At 46.4% G+C, this 16,760-nt stretch overlaps 1 protein-coding gene across 11 annotated transcripts in view; it reads left to right on the forward strand.

Moving 5' to 3' along the window:
* GIT1 (GIT ArfGAP 1) overlaps positions 1-16,760 on the forward strand; it is a 583,248-nt gene that overhangs the window by 257,066 nt on the left and 309,422 nt on the right. For 9 of the 11 annotated variants that reach the window (XM_069615265.1, XM_069615266.1, XM_069615270.1 and 6 more), the window contains exons 9-10: positions 13,487-13,513; positions 14,207-14,255. In XM_069615265.1, coding sequence (XP_069471366.1) covers positions 13,487-13,513; positions 14,207-14,255 — 76 coding nt within the window. The remainder of the gene's footprint in view (positions 1-13,486; positions 13,514-14,206; positions 14,256-16,760) is intronic. The other 2 variants (XM_069615267.1, XM_069615269.1) reach the window with 1 other exon arrangement.

The following is a 16,760-nucleotide window of genomic DNA, read 5'->3' on the forward strand; positions in this document are numbered from 1 at the left end:
CCAAGTATGGGCTATTTGAATATCAGGTCATGCCCTTCAGACTTTGCAATGCCCCGGCCGCCTTTCAATATTTTATGAACGATGTACTCAGAGAGCTCATAGGTGTGTGTTGTTGTTTACATTGACGACATCCTCGTTTATTCTTCATCGGAAACTGAATATCGGAAACACGTGAAAATGGTCCTCGAAAGATTGCGTCAACACAAACTTTTCGCTAAGTTGGAAAAATGTGTTTTCAACGTGACTGAAGTTGAATTCTTGGGATTCATATTATCACCTAGCGGAGTGCGTATGGATTCAAAGAAGGTCGATGCAATTCTCAAATGGCCATCGTCATCCTCCGTAAAAGGTGTTCAAAGCATGTTAGGCTTCGCTAACTTTTACCGCAGGTTTATCACCAAATTCTCTCGAATAGTCCAGCCCATCACCGCCTTGTTAAAGAAAAACAAACGTTTTGAATGGTCTACCGAGGCGGAACAAGCTTTCCAGAATTTGAAGACTAGATTTATCTCTGCACCGATCTTAAAACATCCCCGCCCAGAACTCCCCTACATCGTTGAAACTGATGCTTCGAGCCTTGCCATGGGGGCAGTTCTATCACAAAAGGACCCAGTAACCAATCAGTTGCATCCCGTGGCATTTTGGTCCCGCAAATTCTCGCCTCCTGAAATCAATTACACTATTACTGATAAGGAACTTCTAGCTATCAAGTCCGCCTTTAAGGCTTGGCGGCATTATCTTCTGGGGGCCCGACACACCGTTACTGTGATTACAGATCACCGAAACCTGCAATATTTGAAAACCGCAAAAGCTCAATCCTCTAGGCAACTCTGTTGGGCACTATTCTTTGCCGAGTTTGACTTCATAATTACCTATCGACCTGGTACAAAAAACGGTAAAGCTGATGTCCTTTCTCGGATGGGAGTGGAAGAACATTTGATCAATCCTAAACCTGTACCTATCATTCCCGAACAAAGAATTCTAGGTGTAATCGCCACACAATCCATAGAGGAAGTTATGGATAAAGCCAGGCTACTGGTAACTCCAGCAGACATACAGAATTGGCATCTGCAGGGAAAGGACTTTACGGTGAAGGACAACCTATTATATTTCCAAGAACGGTTATACCTGCCCAGCACAGATTTACAAAAAAAGGTAATCTCTTGTTATCACGATTCTTTAATGGAAGGACATCCCGGTATGACCAAGACCTCGGAAAAGATCAAGCGCTACTTCTGGTGGCCGTCTTGGAAAAAAGATATCAGGGACTTTATAATGTCCTGTGGAGTATGCGCCCAAAACAAGAGTCAAAAGGAAAAACCAGCCGGCCTCTTACGCCCTATTGACATCCCACCTCGCCCTTGGCATACGCTTTCTATGGACTTCATCACCGATCTACCTCTATGCTCCGGATACAATACGATCCTAGTAATCGTGGACCTATTCTCCAAGATGGCGCATTTCATTCCACTCAAAGGCTTACCAACAGCAGCAAATCTAGCCCGAGAATTTCTCGAAAACATCGTCCGACTGCACGGTTTTCCTTCAGTTCTCATTTCGGATCGAGGTAGTCAATTTATTTCTCATTTTTGGCGAAGTTGCTGTCGGTCGGCTCAAATTGATGTGAGGCTTTCGACCAGCCACCACCCTCAAACCGACGGACAAACCGAGAGGACCAATCAAACTCTGGAACAGTATTTGCGCTGCATGCTACAACAAACTGAAAAAACTTGGAAAGATATCCTTTGGATAGCCGAATATGCCTACAATAACTCTGTCCACTCGGGAACTGGGACGACCCCGTTTTTTCTTTTATACGGTAGTCACCCTCGAACCTCGGAGTTGGATCCACTCCAAGATCTTGGAACACCAGCAGTAGACCACCTGCATTCTACAATCACTCAAGCCTTTAAGGAAGCCGTTTCTCACCTTCAAAGGGCTAAAGAACAATACAAGAAAGGAGCAGACCAACATCGGAAGGAAGCCCCCCAATATCAAGTAGGAGATCAAGTCTGGTTATCCACCAAATATCTACCTCTAAAAGGACCACGCACATTCAACCCAAGATACCTTGGTCCCTATTCCATCACTACCATAGTAAATCCAGTAGCGGTCAAGTTGGACTTGCCCCCTCACATGAAGATACATCCAGTCTTCCACGTCTCTCTATTAAAACCCGTGCAACCTCAAACCCAACTAACTAAATCTCCAAAACCTATTCTAGTTGATGGAGAACTCGAGTTTGAAGTCAAAAGCATCCTGGATTCCAAGATCTCCAAATCTAAACTATTTTACCTGATTGACTGGAAAGGCTAAGGTCCCCAAGAAAGATCCTGGGAACCTGCAGAATATGTCCACGCCCCTCGTCTAAGCAAAAGATTTCATCGAACATTTCCTAACAAGCCCAAATCCCCGGAGAAACCCGGTTTGGGGGGGGGGCCTTGAGGGGGGCTGCTGTCATGATCTCTGCTTCCAAAAGATCAGGACTTGCCCGACTCCCTTGGAAGCAGACCCATAACACCGGTTCCGAGTGCCAGCCAGTCCCAATTGGGACCTTTTGGACCCTGTCCTGGCGCCAGTGGCACCAGGCTCATAAAGATGCCCAGTCCCAGCGCTGGAAGCGCCGGGCTCATAACGCTTGGGTGGACTTACCTGCAGCAGACCATGCTGCTTACTTACCTGCCAGTTGAGCCCCTGATCCTCTTCTGTTTGGGACTACTTTTCCTGTTGGGTGGGGCAGGAGCCACTTCCTAGGTTCAGAACACTGGAACTCTTCTGGAAAGCAGGAACTCTTTTCTTACCTAGGCGAGGCTGTGGAAGGAGACACCTAAGCACTACAGGAGGCTATTTAAACCACACCCGATGGATGAATCTTGCTTTGCGTTATTCTGCATTCTCTGCAGGAGAACGCTCATCGTGTCTTCTGCTTCTGATCCTGGGCCTAAGGGAACAAAGGCTTACCATCCTGGAATCCAGTCTTCAGCAGCACCTGTAAAGACAAAGAAAGAACAGGTTAGCACTACGGTCTTCAGTGGCAGCGCATCTCTTACCTGGTCCATCGGCAGTCACCAACGCCTCGCGCTGCATTCCGGCATCTGAAAGACAAAGGCTTACCTACTCTTCGCATGCTCCGGAGGTCTTCGCACTGCATTCCGGCATCTGAAAGACAAAAGCTTACCAGCTCTTCGCACGCTCCGGAGGCCTTCGGCGCTGCATCCCGCATCTGAAAGACAAAAGAAGGTGCGTTTAAAGACATTGGGCAACTCTATTACTCACGTGCCATTACTCCTTCCCACGCCGAATCCAGTGGGTATTCCAGCATCCTTCAGCTTCTCTAAAGCTCCGAACTTGTACCTGCAAGATAAAAGGGACAGTGCGCATCGTGAAGCAGGCTACAAGCGCTTACTTACGTGCTTCCAGGCGCTTCTATTCCTCACGCGGGTTCAATCCTCCACTCTCATCAGCCCGCCATCCGCCATCGCCGGAACCCTGCAAAACAAGAGATATCATTACAAAAGACATTTGAAGTACCCAGAACTTACCGTTCGTGCAGTTAACGACGGACAGCAGTCCTCTGAGGTCAAGAGGCCTGCACCCTTATCCAGTAAAGAAACTGGTTACGGTACCCTGCCCCGAGGCAGATGGAGAGCTCGGCGTTCACTTACCTAAGGTGAGGGCGTTAACCTTTGGGGTTCTACAGGAGAAGAGAAAGGGAGGAGGAGAGAGGCACCCAATGATCCCAGTTCATTAATCCCATATTTTCTATCTGCAGACCTCTTACTCTTCGAGTCAGACATACAGTGCACAGAGGTCCAGCCCAAAGAGCCAACCGTGTGTTACACATCACCTTTGAAGATACGGCATTCACCCAGTCAAGACCGGCGCCTCTGCGGGAATCAGGTGAGCGTTACAAGTGCATTTGGGTCTCCTAGTAGACTAAGTACAGGGAGTTTCGGACACCTCCCTCGCTTTCTGCCCCCGCCAGACACCCTGGAGCCAGAGGCAGGTTTCGCTCGTGAAGCCTGCCAAAGACAAAACAAAGGGACCAAACCTAGTTTGGCGCGCAGAGTAAATCTCAAGAAGGACCTTTCCACAAAGAAATGGCAAAAAAAGACCAGGCCATTTTGCCAAAAAATGGCACCTATGGGTGCTTTACCGTGGCTGCGAACGCAACCCACGATAACATCCCATAATGGTAGTAAAAAGTAAACCACTGCCACCAGCCATTCAGTGAGGAACGGGTAACATCAAATTGTTACATGAGAAGCTAGATAAAGGGGATGCTAAGCAACCTCTCCAGCACCCTATTGAAAGATAGTGTGTGCTGGGTCTAGAAAGTTACAAATGTTAGTCAATTTCACTTTACTGCTCTGGGAAACAGTAGTTTATCCCAGAGAAGGTATTCAAACATTTGGGGAATCTGAAATACTTCCTGGATCACTGCACTGAAGGTGCTGTGTGACACAATGTAAAAGATGATGCCTATGGAGTTTCAGACTCCACAACCACAAAATCAAATTAAAATGAATGCATGAGAGTGGGAAAAGGTGTTTCACTCTCTGCAGGTTAAAAAAATAAAGTCCTCAAAATCCAACAAAGTTGCTTGTGGTCTCTAAGGTAGAGGGAATTGGCACATTTCTGAGAATTCTCCCTAACATTGCAGAACACACCAACAGCTTGTGGGGCAGCACTATCACAACCCCCTGCAAAAAAGGACCCGGCCAGAAACCCTTCAAGCAGACACCCCTCAAAAGAACCCACACAAGTTTGAACTCTGACCCCAACCAAAGCTTCCAGAACACTGGAGCGTATACCAACTCCGAGGGTCAGGAGGACTTGGGGGAGGTAGATCATTTTTATGATGATGACGACGACGTTTGTCTTACCGCCTCCAGATCATGCTGACCCGTCGGTGGCTGACTCACTGGTGGATAACCAGATCCAATTCAATGACTTGCTCCTTTAAGGCAGCTGATCATTTCCGAATTCAGACACAAGAAGTCGACAAGGACTTTGTCGAAGACATATTGGGTGACAATAAAGCAGCAACCCGATTTATCCCCAAATTAATATCCATGCAGAGGAGAATCAAACCCTCTGGTAACCCCTAATCTAATGCGAGCAGAAAACCCCTGCATTGAAAAGATGTTCCGTCCAGCGCCCTCGGACCCCCTCTATATCAGGGGCCAATTAAAACTGGACTCTCTGGTCTTTACCACGACAAGGAAAAGGGCGGGAACACCTCTTGCATCAGCAGGCACCCCCTGACAGGGTAAAAAAAATATACACTTTTGGTAGGAAAGTGGCCACCTCGGTGGCATATCGGGCAAGAATTGCCGACAATACCACTCTGCTGGTCAGCTACAACTGCCACAAGTGGCAGGAAACAGCAACAATAATGGCCTTGGCCCCAGAGCCACTAAAATCCCAACTCACCCTCGCATTAGCAGAGGCGAAGGCTGTGTCTAACTGCATTTTAAAGAATAATTTAGATGCAGCGGATAATGCTGGAAGAATTATCAGAGGGCACACTTATAAAGCGCCATGCATGGCTGAGTCAGTCAGGTTTTAAATTGGAGACACCAGCAATCCTCCTCAATATGCCGATCGAGCCCAATGTCCTATTCGGCAAAGCACTAGAGGATGTTCTCCAAACTGCAAAAGAAGAATGACACTAAAGTCGCTGGGTCAGCTTACAAACAAACCCTCAGGTCAAAGGGGAGGTAATAATTTTTGTCATTTCAGGGGAGGTTCTGGATACAACCCGGGTCAGTGTTCATCCTGGAGTTCTACTCAAGATCAATGCTCTCAGGGCTTCCAGAGGGGCCAGCGAAGATCTTACGGCCGGGGCAGATCCTCCTCTCCAGATGTGGATCCACACCCCCAAAGCAATGACCACCCGCTTCAGGTCCCCTCCCATGCCACTCCAGTAGGACGACATATAACAGACTTCACCCACCTGTCGGAGGGAATCACCTCAGACAAGTGGGTGCTTTCTACTGTGGTGGGCTGTTATTGCATAGAGCTACTACGACCCTCCTACCATGCCCCGCAACAAAGAACCACCACGAAGGAGGAACAGCGCATACTTCTGGAAGAGGTGGAAGCGCTGCTGTAAAGTACGCAGTCGAAAGCGAACCAGCGAATCACGTAAACAAGGGTATCTATTCAACGTACTTCCTTGTGCCCAAACGAAAAACAATCTATCAATGGTATTAGATCTGCGCCCTGCAAACACCTAGGTCAAGCCACAAAAATTCTGCATGACAACGCTACAGGAAGTAATCCCACAGGGGGGTGGTACATGGCAACCTTGGATATGAAGGATGCCTATTTTCATATTTCAATGTTCCCAGCGCACAGAAGATTCTTGCGTTTCAAGATGGCAAACAAGCACTACCAATTCAAGGTGCTGCCCTTCGGCATAGCATCTGCTTCAAGGGTATTCACCAAGGTACTGGTGGTGGTGGCAGCGCACCTGCACAGGGAGGCAATCCCAGTGTACCCCTACCTGGGCGACTCGCTGACCACGGGGGAAACACTCAAAATTTGCAAGCAAAATACACAAAGAACGATCAACCTTTTCCAATTGGGTTTCTCGATCAGCGAGAAAGTAAAGTCTTGTACCAAACAGCTCTTAGACCTTCCTCTGTTTTTAGGACAGCTCCTAAGTGTTTCCATCAAAGGAAAGAATCCAAAACATACTGCTGCAAATACCTCAGTATCAAGTCGGTCACCAGATAAGCATACGCAAAGCTATGCGTTTGCTCGGCATGATGGCATCTTGCATTTACCTGGTCCCACACGTACGATTGCCCCGCGCACGATTGCGCATGCGCCCGATGCAGGAGTGGTTGGCGAAACAGTGGTCTCAGGCAAGCAGTCAGAGGTTGTTTCGCCAACACTAGAACAAGCTCTACGCTGGTGGACAAAGGAGAATCTGTTGAAGGTAAAACCCTTCCACGACCCGGCGGTGCAAGCAGTAGTTGCAACAGACGCATCACTCTCCAGGGTGGGGGGGGCATCACCTTCATCTCACAGCACATGGTCTGTGGGCTCAAATCACAGAACATAACCACATCAATTTAGCTGTCATGAACCTTGCCCCTGGCCCTCACTGGCAAGTCAGTCTTCCAGTTAGGGCCAGGTCAAAGGCCTTAAATCCTCATCCAAGACTTTCTTGGAGTCAGTCCTGGCGCCTTTGGTGCCAGGCTCATAACCATCATGAAGACCAACATTGGAATGGGACTATTTACTTGGGACTATTTAACTTGGTGGGGTTCAGTCAACATGGAGGCACACACATAGCTCAGTTACAGGGAACTGAGCTATGCGGTCTAGTCTTTTGGGTGTGGCAGGCTTGGGACTATTTTACCTGGACTACTTTACCTGAGACTATTTAAACCGCACCCAAACAGCAGAACATGCTTTGCGTTATTCTGCTGTGGGCAGCGTAACGCTCACCGTGTCCAGTTCTTTGATGCCAGCTTCCATGAAACCAAGGACCTGCAGAGAGAGAAAACACTACGAATCTTACCTGGAACAGTATACTGTCTTCAATCCATCGCCGACTTCAGTTCCACTCACCTGAAGGTACGAACTCCATCATCCGGCACTGCATGCATCCTGGAATGCCATAACCTGGAAAGAGAAGAAAAAAGACAGCTTTAGTAAGCGTTTACTCACATTTCCTCCCGAATGAAGAAAGCCACACAATTCTTACCTGGATAGTCATCTCCTGGTCAGTATCATTGCTGGAACATTACGACGCTCGGGGAAGAACATCGCAACATGCAAGGAGAGAAAAGACCCAGGTTAGCAATATAAAAGGCGAAACAGCGATGTGCATCGCGCATTACTCACCGGACAGCATTGCGCACTCCGCTTTCGCCTACCGGCCCAGGCTCATCTTCAAACTGCATGACAACACCAAAATACCTTTCCATACCTAAAGGGAAAGAAGCAAGACATTATTATTCGAACTAAGAGGAACATAAGAACTGCATATAAAGACTGTAAAGCAGCAAACCTACTGAGTCGCAGCAGGCCTGGATTCCCACAGGGGGGCTTGCACCAGTGAAGTAACTTGGTCGCTGCTCGCCCCCCCACATCTACGTGCTCCTGCCACGAGGAGCAGGACGGATAATTCACCTTTTACAATATTAAGGTGAGGAGAGGGCCCAAGGGGGAGGAAGGAGTTGAGGCCAAGGGAGGTGGGAAAACATAGACAATCTGGTATTGAATCCAGCTCTCCTATATTGCAGACCCATCTTTAACCAGAGGCCTTACCAAGGGACCGGGAGAGGGTTCGAGAGTGCAAATCATCCAACCAGGGCTGGTTGGCGTCCACGTGGATTCCAGGTGAGTGTAACATTAACTTGCTGGAGCCTCTAGCAGTATTCAAAGTGCTCCAAGCCTTCGAAGCGCACCTGACAATTCAGTCGGTAAAGATTCTCAGACAGAACTACTGCAATGTTCTATATCAATAAGCAGGGGGGCAAACATTCTCCAACTTTTTCCAGGCTAGCACAAAAAATATGGAAATGGGGATGTTCCTGTCTTCTCAACATGTTCCAGGGGAACTCAACACCCTAGCGGACTTGCTAAGCAGAGATCCTCTACCAGAAGATCACGAGTGGCGACACAACAAAGTTTGTAGATCACATTTTCTCAGTGGGGTTACCCCACGCTAGACTTGTTCACTACAAAAGAAAACAAAGCAATTCCCAGACTTCGCGTCCAGGTTTCCCCAACCAGACTCAAAGGGGAACGCCCTATGGATGAGTTGGTCAGGGAAATTTGCCTATGCTTTTCCTCCAACTCCACTAATGAACAGGGTGGTGAACAAGATTCACGGAGAACAGACGATGCTAATCCTAGTTGCTCCCATGTGGACGAGACAACCTTGGTATCCACATCTGTGCAAACAGTTGATGTGCGATTTAATCAAGCTCCCGTAGCAGACCATCTTGGCTTTCCCAGCACGGGTGGACAACTATATACCCTCAACCTCACTCACTGAACTTGGCAGCATGGCTCCTGAGGTCATAGAATTTGGACATCTTAACTTACCTCAAAGGTGTTTGGATATCCTCAGAGTCATGTAAACCAAACACCAGACACTGTTATTTTGACAAGTGGAGAAGATTTGTAATTTGGTGCCAGTCAAAACAAATAAACTCTAACTTACGTTCTTCACTACATGCTCCACTTATTAGACTCAGGGTTAGTATTTAACTCAATAAAGGTTAACCTGACGGCGCTATCCGCATACACCACCTCTCAGAGTAAAGTATCATGGTGGAAGGTACCTGTCAGTACGGCATTCATGGAAGGAGTAAATAGACTCCACCCTCCTATATCAAAACCACCTCAATGTAATACTTGCAAAACTCATGGGAGCCCCCTTTGAGCTTATGCATAAGTCAAGCCTTAAACATCTCATGTATAAAAACGGCTTTCTTGGTGGCAATCGCTCCATAAAGAGTCAGCAAACTTCAAGCTTTATCAATGCAAGGCCCTTTTCTTTGCTATCCACGACAAATTGGTTTTAAGAACAAGGTAATTTCAAAATTCCATGTAAACCAATTCATCGAGCTACCGGCCTTCTTTCAGAACCCAACAAGCTCAGCTGCAAAACCCCCATACAGTAGATCTAAGGAGGGCGGACCCTTTACTATGTAAACATGACCAGACAGCCAAGGAAAATAGACCAACTGTTTGTCTCCGTAGCAGCAGGCAGAGAAGGGGACCGCATTTCCAAGAACGCCATCTCCAGATCGATAGTCGGATGCATACAGCTCTGCTACTCTTATCAAGCAAAACACTGCCTTTCACACTGCAAGCTCACTCCACAAGGGGTACAGCAGCTACTCTGGCCTTTATTGCAAACGTCCCGCTGGACGCCATTTGCAAAGCAGCTACATAAAGCTCAGTACACACTTGCATTAAGCACTACTGCATTGAAACACACTCTAAAGCAGATACTCAGGTGGGACAAGCGGTTCTAAAACATCTATTCAGCACTGGACCTTCTCACAACTCGCCACCTTCTAACACTGCTTGCTAATCTATGCATAGCATGTGATCTAAGCAGATTCCACAAGCCTCAGAAGGGATACATTACTCACCGTAATCGTATTTCTGATGCTTGTATCTGCTTAGATTCACATGCGCCCACCCTTCCTCCCCTCTGAGTAGAAGGGGCAGAGATGTTTATCTGGGCTTTATCTGATACATAATCTGCTTTAATACACCTGTACTCACTCTACACTTCATGCAACCTCATATCAGAAACAAAACAATCTAAGGGACCTCGGCACGTGAAGGACCATGGGTACAGTGGACCTCACACTAGTGATAGTATTACTGGCACGCCCTGTAGTCCCTTTTCGAGTTTCAAAAACAACTATAATACTCTGCATATTCCACTAGATGTCTGCTACACTTCTCAATATGCCCATTGAGCCCAAAGTCCTCTTTGGAAAGGCCGTCAAAGACTCCTTTCAAGACTGCTAAGGAGGAATACGACATGCTAGGGCCAGCTAACAAATAAACCCACTGACCACAGAGGCAAGAATAGTAATTTTCGACACTTTCACGGACAACATTCACAGAGGGGTTCAGGGTACAGTCAGAATCGGGGAGCATCCTGGGGTAATAAGGCCAAGCCTCAAAAGGTTACCAAATGGGACCACATCGATCCCGTGGCTGGGGGAGGTCCTCCTCGCCTAGAGGTGGAGCCACACCTCCAAAACAGTGACAGGTGCCCTCCCATGGCTCTCCATTAGGAGTGCGTATTTCAAACTTCACCCAAGCATGGGAGGGAATCACCTCAAAAAAATGGGTGCTGTCCACCGTAGGGGGCAGCTATTGTGTGGAGCTAATCGAGCGATCCCAAAACCATCCCTTGCGCCAGAAGACTCATTTGATGGAAGAACGCATCCTTCTCGAGGAAATCGCAATGCTGCTCCAAAAGGACGCTATAGAAATCGTCCCGGCGAACCAGGTGAACAAGGGTATTTATTCAACCTACTTCCTTGTGCCAAAGAAAGATCTAAAAATGCGTCCAGTATTAGACCTATGCCCTGCAAACACCTATGTCGAGCCACAAAAACTCTGCATGACTACGCTACAAGAAGTAATCCCTCTGTTAAAACGGGCAAGGGGGGATTACATGGCAACATTGGATATAAAAGATGCTTATTTTCATATTTCGATGTTCCCAGTGCACAGAAGATTCTTGCAGTTCCAGGTAACAAACCAGCACTACCAATTCAAAGTCCTTACATTCGGAATAGCTTCCTCATCAACGGTATTCACAAAGGTGCTGGCGGTGGTGGCAGTGCACCTGCACAGGTGCGGACAGCCGCAGTGATCCATGGGCACTTCAGTGCGTCATGGGGTGTTCTGTGGTGGGCTGAGGGCCTGATTGCTTATAAACTCAGTTCCATAACTAGTCTGAAGTCAGATTAAGCTTTAATTTATGAGCTTTCAATATAGAGAAGTGCCCTTTGTGTACTCTTTACGCGACCCTTCCAACATCTGTCCATTTCCTTTTGTGCTTGCAGTGATGTTTAGAACGTTCCCCCCTCTCATGCCATTGCTATGCTCCTCTTTGAATAGTCTCTGTATGCCACTCCTTCCCGATACTGATGGTTCCTACTTGAATTAAAATAATATAGCAGGGTAAACCCCAAATGTGTGTACAGAAGAGGCTAAATCATATATGCTGTGCTTGCTAAACTGTTTTGTATGAAAAACGACAAGATTGGAGGACATGGAACTGTGTGAAGTAATGGTCCCAAATTCAGAAATAAATGTGTGCAAGAGGTTGACTTGCGAATGTGTGCGTTTTTCTCTATCATGTGGTAGCTGGGAAGGATGCCCTGTTAAGATTGAAATGTATAATTGTGATGCACTGAGTGGCATTTACATTATAAGTGTGATGGGCACCTTGGATCATGATGAAGGGAGTTTTTGCTGGCTTTGAACACTGCACATCCTGTTTCTATTTTTAAACTTTATCTTGTAAAATGAGAATTAATTTGGTATAAAATTAAAACCTTAAGCTAACATGTGAACCTTAATGACCACTGGTATTTGAACCTTCTGTACTTCAAGGTGATTGCATTGGATGGCGTGCCGTTACTCATTCGGTTTTCATGTCTTGAGGTTGCTTCAAAGCACTTTTCTACCTTGTGGGCTCTGTGAAGGTGAACGTTCTGGCCACATTCTTAATCACCAACACTGTCTGATGTGCCGATGGTCTGTTTTGTCTGAAGGGCAGGGGGTGGGGGAAGAGGTGTGCTCTGGTCTGCTAAGGGTCAAAAGCTAGCCTATGGATTCCGGCCATGCAAAAACATAAATCACTTGGGTGTAGGACTGGTACTAGTCTAAACCGAGAAAGCCATTCTTGTGTTCCCATAATCCGCACACTAGTTGAGGTGGGATTGAATGGATTTTGGCAACGACCACCAATAACTGGTCTTTAGGCAAGCAAGCTGGACTGATCTAAGGGCCTAGTCAATAGAATAGCAGAACATGCACAACATAAACTCATACAGCTTAGGAAAAGGAAAATGGGGAGGCCTGGTGGTGAACAACCAAAGACTGGGTAGTGGAAGCTTATCAGAACCTAGGACATCTGTATTTGAAAGCTGATGATGGAACAAAGAAAATCTAATTGTTTAGACCGAACTCAACATTTTAGTCTGACCAAATAAAATGGCACAGAAGCAATGTAACCTCTCATGTGTGCCCATGTGTAGAATAGGGACTGAAATGTATTTTAGTTTATACCAATGTGGTTGTGGCATTATGCATATTTATGTGGATGTGTCAGTGTGACCGTGGGGTGTATGCTGTTGCAGTGCCTGTGCTCTTGTATGATCGTGTGTGTCAATGTATATATTGATAGTTTGTACGGATGATGTGAATTGGTGTCTGTGCAATACGTGCATGTGTACTGTCTCTGTGCCCATGTGCATGCCATTGTTTCTTACCCTCTCGATATTAAATATAGATAATTTGGGTATCGAGTGTTTATGCTCTTAACATGTGTCTTTGTCCATGAGCATGGTACATTATGTCTGGGCAGTGTGAAGTGTGACTTGTCTGAGCAGTTAGTAAGCATGAGTTAATCTGTCATCCATATCTCTGCTAAAAACAAAGACACTAATGGCACAAACTATCTGTGAATGGATGTGTATGCTGGTGTTCTTTTGAAACCTTGTGCTTATGTACATGTTGGTGTATGGTGGAGCATTAAGTGCAGACATGATGATATTGTTTCTGCGTTGCTTGTTTGCGATCATTTGAGGTCTTGATCACGTAATTGTTTGACCTTGGTGTTCTCGTCAATCTTTCCTCATCTTTGGGGTTCTGCTGGACTCTTGCACCCTGTACCTGTTTCTGATCATGTGCATCTGCATTTTAACACCTGCCTTTATCCTGTTCTTTCCACACTGCTTGCTTTTGGAGATAGAGTTCGCCAGAGGGGCTTGCCCCAGAGGTACAGTCTAATATTCTCATGTCTTGGTTCCCTCGCCTTTTCCAACCTATGTGTATCCGAGCGGGATTATTCAACTCTCCTAATCTCTCAATCACAATTTACCCGTTTTTATTTCTATAATTAAGGGACAAGCGGAGTACCGTACCATATAATCTTATTGATATTTCGACTTGTATAATTCTGGAAAGAGTGGATGGTAACGTGTGTGTGTGTGTGGTCTTTTCAACACCAATTATCATTTTGAAAAACCCTTCACATTTAGTATGTAGCCTTTCTGAGGACAGGTGAAAGGAAATTGGTTTATGTTGTGCAGAAGTACCAAGATCAGAACACTGCCAGAGTGGCTGAACCTTTAGCTATGCATAAGCACAGCTTGATTAATCTGTGGGTGGGTTGGGTGGTGTGGGAAGGTCCCTTAAGGGACTGGAAGAAAGGAAACTGCAATTGGATTGGGTTTTAGCACCAGGCAGCAATGAGCTGAAATTTCCAACAAAGTCCTTTATGCTTTGAATTTGCATGTTGGATGTTTAGATGAGCTAGGTCTTGATATACAAACAGTGCTTTCTACGGTAACTTGCCCACTTCCTGCTCTGCCAAGAAATATTTTTTCATGCTAACTGAAGTGTATGAATAGTTGTGATGTTTCATTGCATAGTTTCTCAGCAACTTCTTTAATATGTTCTTTTCGCACAGTTTGGACCTTTCAGAGCTTGCAAAAGCTGCCAAGAAGAAGTTGCAAGCGGTAAGCAATGGCTCTGTTTTCTTTCACGTTTATTCAAACCAAGGCCCCAGAGTGCCTGCATGTCTGTTGCTTGTATTAATGTAGGCAATCATGCAGCAAGCCCTGTGTCATTGCCTGCTTCCTCTTTCTACTGCTAAGACATTAGGAACACATTTCCCACTGGGAAAGAAAAGTGCTGTGATCTCTGAATCTTTGCCCATAACCCCATGGATCACTGCCATTATCTTTAATAATATAACGTGTTATGGTCACAGTCCTTTCCTTTCCCCCTGACCTTACTATAGTCCATTTACCTTTGAATGAACAGCTGATGTTTGGAATGTGGTCCCTTTCTCAGCAGTTGTATAGATGAGACTAATCTCAGTTCCATATGTCCTGTGATAAACCGTGATCCCACTTAGGCAAATGTCCCCTTGACTACCATGCTCTTGTCAATCCTACGTGACCGCCATAGGTGTCCAGACATTTGGTCGACCTAAAACTGGTCGAATGACATTTGGTCGACGCAATTTGGTCGAAAACCAAATGGTCGAATTTTTTTTTTTAATTATATATTTTTCGGGTTTTCGTTTTTTACAAAAATGGGTTTTTAGAAAAAAAGGGGGTTGGGGGGGAGGGACCCCCCACAAAAAAAGGGGGTAAAAATAAAAAAATAAAAAATTCGACCATTTGGTTTTCGACCAAATTGGTTCGACCATTTGTCTGGACGACCAATTTTTTTCGACCAAATGTCTGGTAACCGTCATAATGTCTTTTCTCTCCTTTCCTTACCCCAAATACCCTCCTCCTTCCTCTCTCCCTCCACCGGTACTTCCCTTGTCTCCCCATTCTCCTAACCCCACTCTTCCCTCTTCTCCTCCCTTTATCCTTCACCCTCCTCCCAAGCGACAACCCATCCTACAATTTGCTCTCCACTCTTGTTTAACCTACTCCTTTCCCATCCTCTATTCTCCCAACTACCTCTTCCCCTCGCCTGACTGACATTACCTTGGGTACCTGGAATGTAAAACCCTCTGCAAAAAAAACTCAATTTTACTAACCACTTTTATTGCACCCCGGACTTTCAGTGATGGCTATTGCTGTAACCTGTCCTCCTCCCCCAAGACATTGCTGCCTTGACAGCCCTTCACACACAGTATTTGCTTTCTTCTCAGTCGCCTTGTTTCTCCAAAAGCCAACATGTAGGTGCCTGTTTGCTCTGTTCTTGGCTTTTTGAAACAGAGTTCTTTAGGGTTCCTCTCTCAAGCTCAACACTTTAGGGGAAGCGCAGGATGGAATCCTTAGTCAGAACTCCACCCATCACGACGAGGCAAGGGTTGGGGTAGGGTTAGGGCTTCATGCTTGTTTAAATACCACGGAAGCTGCTGGGGGTAGAAACAGGTATGTAAACTCATCCACTTTACTCTGATTACTTCAGAAATTACAATTGAGGTTTCTAAATTCGGCAGGCCCACCTACTTCGCATGTTGGTTCCAATGATGGGTGACTATGGGGGGCTGGTGCAAAGGCCCCCTATTAGTGTCCGGATTGGTTCTTGCTCGTGGGAAGTTGCTCGCTCTGGTGAGAATGTTCCTGTGACTGGACAGCTGGATGACCCCAACACTATGAGAAGACCACCACAATGCTGAGGCCCTCTGTGGACCACCAGAACACTGCAAAGAGGGGGCTTAAATTGACCCTTGTGGCAGAGACAAGGAAGCTGGTCCTGCCAGGACCCTCTTTGCTCTAGAGAGCTGCAACTGCAGGGAGAGACCTTTTTTCTCACAGGCTGAGTCTGATAAAGTCCCAAGTCCAGACTCTGGTCTGCGACTGATGCAATGAAGGAGCTAAGGAGGGAGCTGGTCAGTGCAGTGGGTGATCCTAAGACACATCGGACTGCTTCCAAGACAGGATTCTTGAGCAGAGGCTGCATCTGGTTGTTCCTACCAGTCAAGAAGTTGAAGTATTAATGGAGGCCTTCAGAAGAGCGGAACAAAGGAGCAGGGCTTCGCTGGGACTTTGCTGCTGGTAACGCTTGTTGGCTGCAATAATGATCTTCAGCAAGATGTTCCTCTTCGAAGGGATCCTGGCTCCAAAGATCTAAAGAATGGCTGCAGGAGTTCCCCGTTTTATCCAAAATGTGAGCCTGTTTCGCCCATGAGCTCACCAATAGTGAGGATGTGCACCATTCAAACTGGCAGGGGTTGGCCGATCATGGACAGTCTCCAGCCACTGCATATGCCAGCAACCTAAATGCACCGGCTAGTACGTGGACTGGGACAAGACATTCCCAGTCCCCAAATCTGGCTTGAAGTGCATACTGCTGCTTTGTCCCGGGAAAGGGCTTGCTTTATATGGAATAGCCGGCCTGCTGAGTGCAATAATATAGCCAAAGGGCAGGCAAATAACTTTTTGCAGTATTGATATTTTAAATGTCATTGTGGTAAAATGCAGACGTACATGCTGTTATGGATAGCCTTTAGAACCCCAACAGTTAGTTCAAGGATTTGTGTTGACAGAACTTTA

The sequence above is a fragment of the Ambystoma mexicanum genome, chromosome 9 (assembly GCF_040938575.1).
Source record: "Ambystoma mexicanum isolate Mex_15411 chromosome 9, UKY_AmexF1_1, whole genome shotgun sequence".
Lineage (NCBI taxonomy): Eukaryota > Metazoa > Chordata > Amphibia > Caudata > Ambystomatidae > Ambystoma > Ambystoma mexicanum.